General features: G+C 58.6%; 1 protein-coding gene across 1 annotated transcript; it reads left to right on the top strand.

The window, feature by feature from the left end:
- Nucleotides 1-374: 374 nt before the first annotated feature.
- Nucleotides 375-15279, top strand: AURANDRAFT_333 (hypothetical protein; the record flags this gene model as incomplete). Its single annotated transcript, XM_009042505.1, has 7 exons — nucleotides 375-723; nucleotides 1225-1322; nucleotides 5096-5274; nucleotides 7203-7304; nucleotides 9134-9284; nucleotides 14422-14478; nucleotides 15061-15279. Coding segments are annotated over 7 exons (1155 nt in total), but the record flags the coding sequence as incomplete, so codon positions are not given.
- Nucleotides 15280-15518: the final 239 nt, after the last annotated feature.

Below are 15518 nucleotides of genomic sequence, written 5' to 3'. Positions count from 1 at the left end.
CTCCGGTTGCCAGCGAGATCCCACCACTCGGTCCAGAAGCCGAGGCGCTCGCTAAGGAAACATCGCCGCTGGTAGCGCCCCCCGAGCCACTGCTGACCATCACCGCCCCTCCAGGACCAGCGCCGCCGGACCCAGCCGCCATCGTAATCTCACCCCCGCATGATCCGCCGCCTCCGGCGATGTGCGCGCTTCCGCCACAGCCTGATGTTGACGCGCCAGCCTGAATAGAAATTGTCGAGCCATCGCCACTACCGCTCGCACCGACTGTGAAGCCCACGTCGCCAGCTTTACCACCAGGCGAGTCGCCACTCTCGATGGTGATCGACCCGCTCGAACCACAAGAGGCGACCGCCCCCCCCGTTCCAAGTCTAACATCACCGCCGCCCGTCACACCCGCTCCAGAGTTGACAAATATAGCGCCACCCATATCGGACTCACTCTCGCCCCCGGAGATCTGCACCTCTCCACCATTGCCGGTGACACCATCAGCACCACGCAGAAGAATACCGCCACCGCTCTCGCCAGATCCACTAGCTATGTCCATGCTGCCACCAATACCCTCGGTAGACGTGCCAGCCGCGATCCTAACACGACCACCTCCTTCTTTCCCCCCATCGCCACCGTGTAGCTCGAGGGCACCGCCAACGTCGCCCTCTCCAGATGCGAGTACCGCAGAGCCGCCTGGGCCGTCCCCATCATTCGCCGTGCCTGCTTGTAGTGACAGTTGACCGCCAGATCCTAGATTACTGTTGCCCGCAGATATTTCGACCGCACCGCTGCCACTTTCGGCGTCGCCAGTCGAGATACTTATTCCGCCGGACGCCCCCGTCGTCGCAAGACCGGTCAAGATCTCAACGCCGCCAGTTTGCGCCGCACTGTCTGCGCTGGCAATAGATATGCTTCCACCATTTCCACCGAGAAGTTCCACATCCCCGCCTTCATCAGAACCGCCAAATCCAGCAGTGAGAGATACGCAACCGCCCTCGGCACCATCGCCGGCTCCGATATCCACACCGCCGCCGACACCATCTGCTGAGCCTCCAGCTGCGAGATCAATGCTTCCAGCGCCCCCGCTAGAGCTCGAGCCAATCTCGATCATCACGTTTCCTGCCCTATCCGCCGTGCCCGTTTTCATGCGGATCTCGCCACTTGCAGTCCCACTGTCGCCGGAGGTGATCGCCACATCACCACTTTGGCCCTTGGCAGTTGAAGTCCCAAACGTAGCTGATCCACCGGCTCTGGCAGCGATCGATACGCTACCGCCAAGTCCACCCGTCGCAGCACCCGCACTGCCACCACCTTCAAGCACCAGGTCACCACCGGTGCCTCCTGCTCCCGCCTGGAACGCCACGGAACCCCCAGAGTCGGATGACCCGGATGAGTCACCGGCGATCAAGGAGACATCGCCGCCAGAGATGGTTCCAGATCCACTTTGAAGTGTGATCTGGCCGCCGCAGTCGCCGCAACCCGAAGAAACTTGCACGCTGCCGCCCTCCGTCGATCCGCCCCCCGCCGATGCAATTAAGTCACCGCCCGCCCCGCCGCTCGACGCACCAACAGAAATATCGATGGAGCCGCTATCGCTCTCCGAGTCACCTGTACCAATCGTAATGCCACCAGAAACGGTGCCAGCTCCGCTGGCGATCGTAACGGAGCCACTCGAGCCGGAAGTCCGCGCCGTCTCCAAAGTCACACACCCACTACTCGTGGCGCCAGACCCACCGCTCAGCGCGAGGGAGCCTCCTGATCCAGAAGTGCCACAACCCGCCGTCAAACCAACTTCACCACCAGAGAGCCCGTTGCCTGCTTCAAAAGTAGCACTCCCTCCGATTCCGGAGGGAGCCGCCCCCGCCTGTAAAGCTATCGACGCACCAGCCCCTACGCCGCTCCCGCCGGCTACGAAACTTACATCGCCGGCAATACCATCGGGCGCATCTCCACTTTCGATCCTGATGGCACCACTAGACGCGGCTGAGCTACCGCTTGAAAGTCGGATCTCGCCACCCGCGGTCGACCCAGACCCAGACACGAGTTCGACATTGCCGCCGGCCCCCGTCCCACTGCCACCGCTTCCAATCATCATACCACCACCGGGACCCTCGGTTCCATCGGCCGCAGACAGAGTTACGCTGCCACCGCGGTTGCCGGCTCCCGCAAGAATCGCCACGCTACCCCCAGCATCAGACAAAGACACACCGGCGCCGATCTGAACGTCTCCACCTCCACCAGTGCCTCCGTCCCCAGCGCTCAGACTAAGCCCCCCACCAATGTCACCAGACCCAGCGGAGAGGCTCGTGGATCCGCCATAACCACCATGTGTCTCGGATGAATCACCACCGTTAAGGCAAAGGTCACCACTACTCCCCGCCAAGCTACGACCCGCACTGATGCTGACGGAGCCACTGTCTTGATTCGCATCGCCAGTCGAGATCATGAGCCCGCCCGAGTCATACTCACCACTACGACCACTACAGACCTCGACATCCCCGGACCTCTGTGCACACGCACGAGACTCGATGGCAATGCCGCCACTCTTGGAGTCAGATGTTGAGCCCCCGCTTGTGAGATCAACATTGCCACCAGCGCTGCTGCCGCCATCGCCTGCCCTTGCCACGATGCAACCGCCCTCACATCCACCACCTGCCACAATGTCTACACTTCCACCCCAATCAGTGGCCGCGTTGCCAGCTTCGAAAGCAACGCTCGACCCGGACGCTCCCCCGGAATTGCCTCCAAGGATAGAGATGCACCAGCAGCAACAGGTGCGTCGCCAGTTTCCAGAATCACGTTTCCACTCTCGCTTTCCACCCGCTCGGAAGAAATGGAGATATCGCCGGAAGCGTGTCCCCCCGACGTAGCCACAGTAACGTTACCGCCTGAGCTCTCAGAGCTAGCACCAGTCTCGAGCACAAGCGACCCCCCAGCGTTCACCACGACGTCGCCTCCTCCAAGGCCAGAGCCAGCTTGGATATCAACGCCTCCACCACAACCCCCAGCAGAACTGCCTGCGTTCAGCGCGATGCTGCTACCATCTATGCCCACATGCCCACCACTTGTGCCTGTGCCTGAAGCGAGGGTCAGACCCCCCCCGCGCCCATTTGATGACCCACTTGAAAGGATATCAATTGTACCGCTAGTGGTGGCACCCTGGCCAGTACAAAGCGAAATACTCCCAGCAGAATTAGCGGCATGACCTGTTGTGATGGACAACTCGCCTGAATTGCCTCGAGTCGATTCCCCCGTTTTGACCACTACATCTCCGGTCTCAGCGCCATCAGAACTAGCGATGCCTAAATCACCACTAGCCCCTTCAGAGCTGCGACCACCTGTCAGGTATAGTTCACCGCCCTGATCATTACCGGCCCCAGCTTTCAAGCAGATACCTCCACCTACATCACCATCGCCTGCGATGACTTGGAGGTCCCCGCCCAACATATTCCCATCACCAGCATGTAGCTGCACAATGCCGCCATTGCCGTCGATCGAGTGCCCGGCGGCAAGCAAGATCTCGCCACCATTGTCTGTTGGAGCATCACCAACGGTGATGGTGATTCCGTTGCCACCATTTAGTGTCTCACCAGTGGTCAGGGCAATGCCCCCCCTCGCCGAGCTAAGCGCGATGTCACCTGCCCGTTCGCTGTTACCCGCAGTCAGGGATATACTTCCGCCATTTCTAGCGCCGACACCAGCAGACATCACAATATCTCCTGCTTCTCGAGCTTCCGCGCTTGTCACAAGTGATATGGACCCGCTCTCACCACTGTTTGCAATGCCACTCTCGATTCTCACATCACCGCTCGAGCTTGAGGACGCATCACCAGTCTTGAGCAGTATCGCACCAGAGATTGGCGCATCTTTCGTTGTCATGCGAAGGGCTCCAGATTCTGTGGCTGTGGACTCGCCGATGGAGTACCGTTCATGAAGGGCCTGAAGCCCACCAATCACATCGAGGACAAGACCCTGTTTATCAACTTGGTAAAATGACTCCTTTTTGAAGTCTTTGTCCGGCAGGGCATATTTGTCGAGAATCGTAATGTGCTCTGGGAATATCTCATTGAGCTGCTGGGCAATAACGCCACGCACTCGCTTGTCAGGTATGCCCCTCACCGCACGCCATTCATCTGAATACCCGTACTCCGTCATTTGCACTTTCTGTAGTCGATGAAGCAGATCCTCAGTGTCGACCGGCCGAAAATCCTTCTTGATGCGGCGATCTGAAGAGTAGTACAGCGTCGTCACCTGGACGGGCACGTTGGAGACGAACATTGAGCTTGTGCCGTCGTTGGTGAGACGGACATCATATGTTGCCGAGCCATCGTACGGAACTCCACTGCTACTGAAGCCCCAGCCAATGGTGCCCCCGGCTGTAGAAGTCTGCGGCACCACGAATGAAATATCACCGGCGGCACCACTAACAATATCAATATCGTTGCCCTGGAGCTTGATGTAGGCATCTTCACTCGAGAGTGTGGCGGATCCTGTGGTACCGCCGGCAGTTATGGACACGTCGCCACCTGTGTTGGCAGTCGAGCTTCCAGCCTGGAAGGTGATATCACCGCCGTCCCCTGTGGAGGTCCCCGTGCTTAGAGTGATGTCACCGGACCCCCCCACAGTCGAGTCGCCTACGAGGAGTCGGATCAGCATATAAATAATTGGAGGTCATATCAACAACAGAGTGCTGCGCAATACACGTCCCGGAGAGGCAAATTTGAGCCCGAGAGGCAAACGTATTTCCAATATAAGACACCGAGCCAGATGGACGCCGGGGCGCGGGCCTGTTACTATGCTTATATCGCCCGCGGTCCCTCCCGTATCGCCTGTCATGACCGCAAGATCGCCCGCTTGCCCTGTCGTGGAGGCACTCGTCGCAATAGAAACGTCGCCAGTTGCACCCCCCGTGGAAGCGCCCCCAGTTATGGATACCGCGCCCCCGGCGGCGCCATTGGAATCGCCAGCAGCTATAGTCAAGTCACCGCCAGTGCCAACACTAGAGTCACCCGCAGTCAGGTCAACACCTCCTGCATCCCCTGTCGACCTACCCGCGGAGATTGCCACCTTGCCCGAGTTTCCATTCGTGGCAGCGCCCGAGGCGAAGAAGATGTCGCCGCTGTCGCCAGAACTCGACTCTGGTGTTGCAATTGTGACATCCCCGCCAGCCGATATGCCGTCTCCACTCGTAACGACCACCGCGCCACCCTCCCCCGTGCTTGTGCCACCAACAACGGAGATGGAACCACCAGCGCCTAGTGTGCCAGCACCGCCTTCTAAGGAGATGTCACCGGCGTTGCCACTAGCAGAGTCGCCTATGTTTACAGACAGGTTGGAAAAAGTAATGGAACGAAAGGAGGGTAAAAAACACCATGATGAAAGAAGGCCATGGGGAAAATATTTTAACCTCAGAAAGAGACTAGATAATCCCGGATCGGAAGCACTCTCAGATTCCCATATTCGGATTGCCCGAAAAAAACACCTGTCCCTGTGAACAGACACTGGAAACGCACCCGAAGAAACGGCTATGTTGCCGGAAGCTCCCGTGCTTGACGCGCCTGTTGTAAGCGAGATGCTCCCGGAGCTAGCAGATAGAGATGCGCCCGTGCTGAGGGTCAAAGCGCCTGAGGTACCTGCGGTACTGTCCCCAGATCCAATAGAAAGAGTTCCCGCAGATGTGGTGCCCTCTCCGGACGAGATCTGCACATCACCTCCGACTCCAGCGAGGCCGGTTGCAGCACCAGCTGTTATTAAAACAGTTCCCCCAGCACTGCTGCCATCGTCTGTTGCACCAGCCGTCATGGTAAGATCAGCACCGTTGCCGCTGGTTGCTGTTCCGACTGAGAACGTGATGGCACCGGCGGCGCCGTCGCTCGCTAGTCCAGATGAAATCGTGACTGCGCCCGAGGAACCCGCATTCGCCTCACCTGATGCGATGGTGAGCGAACCACTATCTCCAGAAGTGGCTCCGCCATCGGCCGTGATGATAGAGGCTCCCCCGCTCTGTGCGGCACTGGCGCCAGATAAAAGAGCGAGGTCACCGCCGTCGCTTACTGAGGAGGAGCCTGCAGCGAGAGACATCGCCGCTCCCGCACCGGAGCTCGAAAGCCCGACAGACATGAGGATTTGACCAGCCTGAGCAGCCGTTGCATCGCCAGACTTCAGACTTATTGACCCAGAACTTCCACAGGCGGTACCCGTGGTCAGAGAGATCGAACCGGATCTTCCCGTAGAACTGGCATTGTTTGTCTGGAGCAGGATCGTGCCCGATGTTGTTGCGCCCCAGCCTGACGTGAGCTCCACCGATCCACCGACCGCCTCTGATAAACCAGCATCTAGGATTATATCGCCACCGGAATATGCGCTATTGAGGGCGTCACCCGCCGTGAGGCACACCGATCCCCCCGGACCAGAAAATCCAGTGCCAACGTTTATGTCGATAGCACCTCCCGCGCCAACAGGGGCCGTGCCAGTCGCGAGACTGATACCACCGGAGTCAACAAAACTGGCACTGCCGTCATTCTCCCCACCGTCTGCAGTCGCTAGCGTGATGGGCCCGCTCTCGCCGAAGGCCGCGCTGCCGGAGGTCAGTATGACCGAACCCCCCGTCGCTGCACCTCCGTCATCAGGAGCCGTCTCAGCGTGGAGCCCACCCGCCGTGATCTCAATGTTGCCGGAGGATCCAGAGGTCCCCGTTCCAACGCGCATCGCAATACTCCCCGACCTGCCATCCACTGCAACACCTGCGAACCGGGGAATGTAAGTTACAAAAGTATGACAGAACCCCCAAATTGGGTCGACTTATCTCGTCTGCGTGAGGGCCCCCACTGTTTCGACACAACTCGTGATTCTCTCTAACATCAACAATTCGTCCACAGGCTAAAAGTCACGGGAAGCTCGCCCGTGGTTATAGCTACGTCACCCGTTTGGCCCGTAGATGCCGTGCCCGTTGTCAAGACTATGTCACCGGAATCACCCAAGGTGCCCTGGAGATCTGCCGTCCCGGCGGTCAAGTTCCCTGAGGATGCGGTGCCAGACCCCGACATGATCGTCAACAAAGCGGTGCCACCAGCACCGGCTGTCAACAGGACTTCGCCACCGCTGGTGCCGTTACCCGCCCGCATGGAAACGGTGCCTCCGACCGCCCCGGTCGAGGACCCTGCAGCAAGTGTGATCACTCCACCATTGCCCGTGGTCGAATCACCTGCAATCAGGACGACATCTCCCGACCCGTCCTCTGCAGCGCCTGACTCGATCCGCACATCTCCCGAACCACCTCCTGAGGACAGGCCCGTAGCAACAGTTACATCGCCAGAGTCGCCCGTTCCCGTGGCACTGCCAGTGGACACATAGCAGCCGCCAGACCCGCCAGTGTCCTGGTCATCCGCAGACGTCATCGAGACTGATCCCGATACACCGGTACCCGAGGTGGACGCACCAGAAATACTGGCAACGAATCCACCATCATCCACCGACGAGGAACCAGCCTGAATCGTGACTGCGCCACCAACACCCATGGTTGCAGTCCCGGCAGAGAGACTTATCGACCCAGAGTCGCCGTTCGTCGAGGCACCAGTCTCCAGTGTGATAGAGCCGGATGTCCCGCCCTCCCCGGTAGCAATGGTCACTTTTCCAGACTCACCAGCACTTGCAGCATTCATGGTCTGGACTGTGAAACTACCACTAGAGGATGATGTTGAAGCGCCCGAGCTCATAGTTAAAGACCCTCCGGTGCCCCCTGTTGATGAACCAGCAGTCATACTCAGGTCTCCGCCCGTCGATGTTCCTGAGCCAGCAGTGACGTCAACGGAACCGGCTGTATTGGCCGCATCTCCTGTTGAGAGGGCAATAGAGCCTGAGCTGCCCATGTTGGATGCTCCTGTGGTAAGATAAAGGGCACCAGTATCAGAGACTTGCGAATACTTTGAAGTAAAGTTGAGAGCACCTCCCGTCCCACCAGCGGATGCCGCGCCGCCCGCCAGGATAATATCACCACCTGCTGTAGCGCCGGTCCCACCCTGAATCAAAACAGCACCTCCTACATTCTGTTGGGACCCACCGCCTGCAAAGCTGATATCACCACCCCCAGAGTCCGAGGCCGTGGAAAAGCCTGCGGTGAGGATGATATCGCCACCACCACTGCTGGAGTCGCTATCACCGACGCTCACTACAATCGAGCCTGGCGTACCAGCTGCGCACCCTGTAGAGATGTTGACCCAGCCGCTATTTCCTTCATACCCAGTGCCGGTCTGAAGCAGAATTGAGCCGCTAGCCCCACATGTGCCGGAGTTTGCTGTCTCGATAGTTATGGACCCTGAAGTCGTGGCAGCAGAGTAGCCGCTTATAATGTCGACATCACCGCCTGTTAGCTGAGCAGCTTCACCGCCTTGGAGGATAACACTAGCACCAACGCCCGCGGTGGCTTCCCCAAGCTGCAATTGAATCACCCCGGACTCGCCCGTCGCGTCGCCTATGAAGCAGCAGTCAGGTGCTTGCACTCATCCCAATTGCCGCGTGCCGACTGATATATGGATCCGATCTCTCCATTATGGTCTCTCGGGAGTTGGGAGCAAGTGCGAACTAGGACACTGGTGGGCTAGCCTGTAGTCAGCCAAACATTCCCGGAGTCCCCGCAGGCATCTCCGGTTGCGATGAGTATATCTCCTGAACTGCCAGAGGTCGCATGGCTCGTGTTTACCTCAATACCTCCCGAGGCAGACTGTGTCGCCGATCCAGACAAAAATTGAAGTTGGCCTCCTGTCGTATCTGTGGAACTACCACCAGATAGTAGCAGCGCCCCGCCCTGTCCAGAGTCACTAGCCCCTGCGTTGATCCACACAGCACCCGCAGCGCCCCCAGAAGCTGTGCCTGTCTGAATAATCAACGCACCGGCGTCACCATTTGAAGCTCGACCCGTAGAAATAAGCACGGCGCCCGTGCAGCCCGAGCCATCCGCCGTCTCCAGGGTAAACGCACCGGTAGTCCCAGATTCGGATGTACCAGAGCTCAGAAAGATTGACCCCCCGTTACCACCAGCAGATGCACCAGCGGTGAGGTTTAGCCAACCCCCGGTGGCCAAAGACGACGCACCAGACGCAGAGCCAGCCGCGAGGATAATATCCCCACCACTACCGGTCTCGGAGAGACTGTCGCCGCCAGAGGCAACAACACTGCCACCTGTCGTGTCGGGCCCAGTCATCGACCCCGCGGTAAGTGTAACAGCACCGCCCACGCCTGACGACCCCGTACCAACTAGGACTTCGACTGACCCCCCGTTGCCGGCATTTGCGTCGCCTGTAGCCAAAACAAGAGCGCCAGACGATTTGCTCGTACTTTCACCTATGGAAAAGACCAAAATACAGGATAAGAGGCCCGGTATTGATGAAGTAACCCCGACCGCGCAGCAATGCAGCCACAACACACGAATCAAAATTTCGCAGAGAGACCCGTAGATCGCAAGTGGAATCACACCCGCGACAGGATTCAGACGCAGGACTAGGACCAGTGACTAAGAATATATCACCCGTAGCGCTGGAAGCATCGGAGGTTGCCATGGTGATGGTTCCGCTCGTCGACGCGGCAGATGCTCCAGAAGTCACGTTTATATTTCCGCCCTTAGCAGCATCAGTGCTCGCGCCCGCATCGATAGTGACATCTCCACCTTTCCCTGTAGAAGACGTTCCAACCGAAAGCTCGATGAATCCTGCATCGCCGTCAGTTGTTGTTCCCGTGCGAATTGCAATACGGCCGGTGGCACCCCCCGTGGAGTCACCGGTCTGTAGAGTGATGGAACCGGAACCGTCTTCCTCGCTCGAAGCTGTGGCGAAGCTGATGGCGCCTGTATTGCCGGTGGCCGATGTTCCCGACCAAATACTGATGGCGCCACCATCACCAGCTGTGGAGCTACCTGCTGTTAGGATGACAGAGCCGCCCTGCGCCGTCGAATCTACAGAGTCCCCCCCGAACACCGTCACGTTGCCACCAGTGCCGCCTTGCCCTGACACGATGGCTATTGAGCCACCACGTCTGTCCGTTCCACCTGTCGATCCGCCAGCAGCCAAAGAAATGGCGCCTCCCGCGCCAGAAGAGCTCGTGCCAACACGCATTGTGATACATCCTGTATTTGCCCCAGTAGACTCACCGGTCGACACTACGACGCCGCCTGTCCCGTCAGAAGATGTCCCGGTCGCTAGCACTAGCTTGCCAGAACCCCCGTCTTCTCCAGAATTTACGGTCTGGACTGACACGGGGCCAGATGATGTACTTGTAGCGGCACCCGATTTGATGTCGATACCACCACCAGTTGCTTCCAAAGCCGTGGCCGCACCGGCACGTATATAAATATCACCACCGCTACCAGCCGCCGCGGGACCAACAGTAAGCTCAATGGCACCGCCAGCGTCATCATAGCTTGATCCAGTCTTGAGCGTGATTGCGCCAGAATTGCCATTGGACGCAGTTCCTGTTGCAAGGATAACATTACCCGAAACTCCTTCAACCCCGGCGTTGGCCGTTTCGAGTGAAATCGACCCAGAGCTAGACGCAGTCGCGTATCCGGAGGCTATTGCAACTTGACCACCCGTCTCCCCTAAGTCAGAGTCCACGAGACCACCACCCTGCAAGGTCAGACTACCACCTGCGCCAGAATCGCCGCTGCCTACAATAAGAGAGATAGCACCAGCAGCGCCCTCCGCCGCCGACCCTGTCGACAATCGGATGGCGCCTGAGTTTCCAAGGCTCGACGTTCCAGTAGAGACCGTCAAGTCACCAGACACGCCAGCATCCCCTGCATTGGCCGTTTGCACTTTAATCGCGCCCGAAGTACTAGCCGCACCCAGACCAGAGGCGATAGTCACGGAACCCCCGCTGCCCGTTTGTGCTGCACCACCAAAGACAGAGACCTCCCCACCAACATCGAATTCGGCGTCTAACCCGAAGGCGTCGCCGCCCTCTAGGCAGACATCCCCGCCATTGCCGCCGTTGGTGTTGGTAGAACCCCCCCCGATCAAGTTCAACGAACCGCCAGTTCCATCTTCCGCGTACGAGTCACCAGCGACTAGCTCAAGATCGCCGCCGTCACCCGAGGCGCCCGTCCCGACGCAGATGGAGATGACGCCCCCCGACCCGCCCTGGGTAGTAGATCCGGTTTCCATCGTGATTGCTCCAGAATTACCGATGACCGCAGATCCAGTGAGGAAGCTAATAGGACCGCTGGTACCAGAGGATCCGCTATCGGCTGTCTGGATGAAAATGGACCCAGATGTGGAAAGGGTCGAAGCACCAGAAGTCATATAGACACTACCGCCTGTGAGCCCGTTCAATGTGGACGTGGAGCCCGCAGAGAAAATTACATCCCCGCCAGAGCCACAGGAAGCATCGCCAACAACAAGGGAGATATCACCACTCTGGCCATCATATGAGTTGCCCGTGCTCAAATTGAGGAATCCTGAATTTCCATGGGATGCAGTGCCCGTGAAAACGAGAATATTTCCGGAAACACCAACGCTACCTGCATTGGCCGTCTGTATTGTCATATCACCCGAGGACGTGGAGGTACCATGACCGCTCTGCAAGCTGACTGTACCCCCCGAACCAGCAGCAGCTGTACCGCCATAGAGGCTGAGATCACCGCCTACGTTGGTGGCCACGCCGCCCGAGGCGGCACCGCCCTGAATGCTTACCTCTCCACCACACCCGCCATCCTGACCTGAATTCGAATAAGAGCCGTGTCCTGCTTCAACAAAGATGCAACCACCTGTTTGGGCCGCGTCAGTTGTCTCACCAGCATACATGTAGATATTTCCTCCATCCCCAGAATCGCCCGTGCCAATTTGAAGCGTGATATTCCCCCCGGTGCCATCGGTTGCACCACCAGTGCCGAAGTAGAGGTATCCACTGTTTCCCAACGTCGTCGTGCCCGTCTCAAGAGAGATACAGCCAGACACACCGCCGTTGCCAGTGTCGCCGCCGTTCGCCGTCCAGAGGCGTACATTTCCCGAACTAGTCTTGGCACCGTAGCCGCTTTGGAAAAGAAGGGATCCACCTGTAGCCGCGGCGGCACAGCCACCAACGATCTCGACGTTACCGCCGATATCATCAGTTGGCTCGAGCCCGCGGGCCTCACCCCCATAGACAAGCAGCGCGCCACCGTCGCCGCCATCATCGCTCGCAGTCGAAGACCCATGACCTGCCGAAATGAGGACCAAGCCACCCGATGCGGCTTTGGCGGTTGTCTCTCCCGCGGCAATGACCACGTCGCCACCATCACCATCATTGCCCGTGCCGACCAAGACCTCAACATTACCCCCAGCGCCAGAGACAGCATCACCTGTTGCCATAGAAATCAATCCTGATGTGCCCGCGCTTGACGTGCCCGAGGTGAGGTGGATGCCACCAGAAACACCACTGCGACCCGCATTAGCTGTGTCCAACGAGAAGGTGCCTGATGTAGTCGGCTCAGAGTACCCCGTCGTAATCGAAATGAGCCCACCCGTCGCGGAGGCGGTCGTAGAACCACTCACAACGACGAAGTCCCCCCCCGCACCAGAATCTCCGGTGCCAACCAGCACATGAATATATCCAGCACGTCCGCCTGATGCCCAGCCCGTCTCTACATTAACGTAGCCAGAGTTGCCGTACGAGCTCGTTCCCGTCGAGAAATCAATCGACCCACTAGTACCTTGTTCGCCGCCATTGGCGGTGGAGATATCAATCAGTCCAGACGATGCTGCCTCGCCATACCCAGTGCGTACAATAAAGGAACCGCCCCGCCCTTCATTTGCGTAGCCTCCAGCGAATTCTAGGTTCCCGCCATCATCCTCTGAAAGACCCCCCTGCGCAGCACCACCGAAAAGTTGTATCCTACCTCCATTCCCTCCATCGTATTGATACGTAGACGACCCCTCGCCGGCCTGAATTGTCACAGAACCGCCAGTAGCCTCATCATCGGTGGTCTCACCAGCGGTGACATAAACATTTCCGCCGTCTTCCGAGTGACCAGTACCAACGCGTGCCATGATGTGACCGCCGTGACCATCGTACGACAGGCCAGTTTCTAGCGCAATTGCTCCTGAATTCCCCGCCGAAGTAGTACCAGTCGCTACACTGATCTCTCCACTCACACCCATCGCCCCGGCATTTGGAGTGGCAAGACTAAGGAATCCGGAAGATGTCTCAGACGAGAACCCTGATTGCAGCAGTAGGAACCCACCGGTTGCGGTATCCGTTGTGTCACCTGCGATAACTTCAACCTGACCACCCTCACCAGAATCACCAGTGCCAACTTTAACATTTATATACCCTCCCCGGCCAGACGTCGCAGCCCCTGTGACTATTTCAATAGCTCCACTCCGCCCGTCTTTAGAAGTTCCCGTGGATAGGGTCATACACCCAGACACACCGCCTGTACCCGAATTGCCCGTCGCAACAAGGACCTCACCACTCGACGTCTGTGTTGATAGGCCACTGGAGATGCGAACCCGCCCCCCATAGCCACATTCTGACTGTCCACCAATTATCGAGACGTCTCCACCGTTGTCGTTCATATTTGAACCTCGCGCCTCTCCACCCGTCAGCGAAACAGCGCCTCCATCACCACCGTCATTAAGGTTAGTCGAAGCTCCCGTGCCACCCTTGAGCGTGATCATGCCTCCCCTCGACGCTTCAGCTGAAGTTTGACCAGCTTCTAGTGAAATATCTCCGCCATCACCGACGTCGCCATCACCAGCGCGTAGGTTGATGGCACCGCCTGCGCCATCTAAGGAGTTGCCCGTCGCAAGCAGAATTTGTCCCGAATCAGCACTCAGGGCGTCTCCTGTGTTGATTGATACACTTCCACTCGCGCCATCGCCCCCAGCATCCGGGGTCCCCAGGATAACGTGGCCAGACGAGCCAGTTTGCCCGGCTCCCGACTGAAGCGCAACAGAGCCGCCAGTACCGTGCGTCGCGGCTCCACCACTGATGATAAGGGCACCGCCCGTGTCACATCGTGCGCGCCCAAGCGCAGCTCCGCCCTCGAGGACGATCGTGCCACCATCGCCGCCATCCTGCGCATCTGGTGATGTCCCATCACCACCTTGGAGTGTCAACGTGCCGCCCGTGGCTGCATTGGCCGAGGTGGCACCAGCAGCGATGGCCACATCACCACCATCTCCAGAGGTGGCTTCGCCGACGCCAAAGATGATGCTACCCGCGGTGCCGTATTCAGACGAGCCTGTCGTGATTTCGATATCCCCCGAGGTTCCAAAGGCCGCAGTGCCTGTCGTAAGAGAAAGTATTCCCGAGCCGCTTGACCCACCAACATTTGCAGTGCTCAAAAGGCAGGCACCAGAGCTGCCCACGGTGCCCGAACCACTCATCAAAACGCAGTCACCTCCCAGTTCTGACCCGGAGTCTCCCGCAATGATGCATACCCCACCTCCCAGCTCCTGAGAGTCACCTCCCACCAAGTTGACATCGCCGGCCTCGTCGAGGCCTTCACCAGCAGTTACAGTGACTGCACCGCCCGCGCCATGAACAGAGTCGCCACCCGTTATCTCAACCGAGCCGCCATCGGCGCTCGGACCAGTAGAAGCCCCAGCAGTAACGTAAATACCACCCCCGAGGAGACCAGTACCTGCTGTCAACTCCACGGCGCCAGAAACTCCTTGGGTAGCCGAACCCGCAGCGACGGTGATACCACCAGATGTTCCACCCAGGCTATTTCCAGTCACAAAGGCAATTTCGCCGCTGCCACCACTGTCCGCATCTGGCGTGTTCAACACGAGCGCACCGGATTCTCGCAACCCTGCACCCGACGAAAAGCACAGGTCGCCTCCGACACCTTCGGGGTGGGACGAACTACCACCTTCGATGACGACACTACCACCAACGTGGTGCCCCCCCCCCCCCGCCAGCGATATCATTCCGGCAGAACCTTGGATGGACGTCCCAGTGCTGATACTGACTGTCCCTGAACTCTGGGTCGAGGCGGTGCCTGTTCGTAGGTATACGCTACCGCTCGAGCCTTCTGCACCAGCATTGGCTGAAGAGAGGTACAAATCACCCGATGTACAGGTCTTGCTAGCGCCAGAGACAAGGCGAATAGAGCCGCCGACGCCCACCGTCGACGCCCCTCCATGCAGCTTTACTTCGCCACCAAGACCAGAACCTGTTGCATCGCCGCCCTCTAGAAAGACACCACCCGCGTCTCCGTCACCTTTGCCACCGCCGCCAAGGATGCGGACCTCACCTCCTTCGCATGCGGAGTCACCAGCTTCGACGAGGATATTTCCACCGGTGTCGTCTCCACCCATGCCTGCGGCAATGGAAATTCCACCACCACCATCATCACTACCAGACGTGGCCACCTCTATTGAACCAGAGCTTCCAGAGCTGGCGGTCTGTCCCGTCATTAGCGACACTGTGCCGGAGGTCGCAGCTGCATCTGCTGTTGCAAGGGATATGCTACCCGAGCTCGAATCGGCATTGCCAGTGACTAGAGCTATTTCGCCACCAGGCATATCATTTGCGCCCGTTCCCGCAGTGAATGC

Source organism: Aureococcus anophagefferens, assembly GCF_000186865.1.
Source record: "Aureococcus anophagefferens unplaced genomic scaffold AURANscaffold_33, whole genome shotgun sequence".
NCBI lineage: Eukaryota > Pelagophyceae > Pelagomonadales > Pelagomonadaceae > Aureococcus > Aureococcus anophagefferens.
The sequence above is the reverse complement of the archived record's forward strand: the minus strand, read 5'-3'. Positions and strand labels throughout refer to the sequence as shown.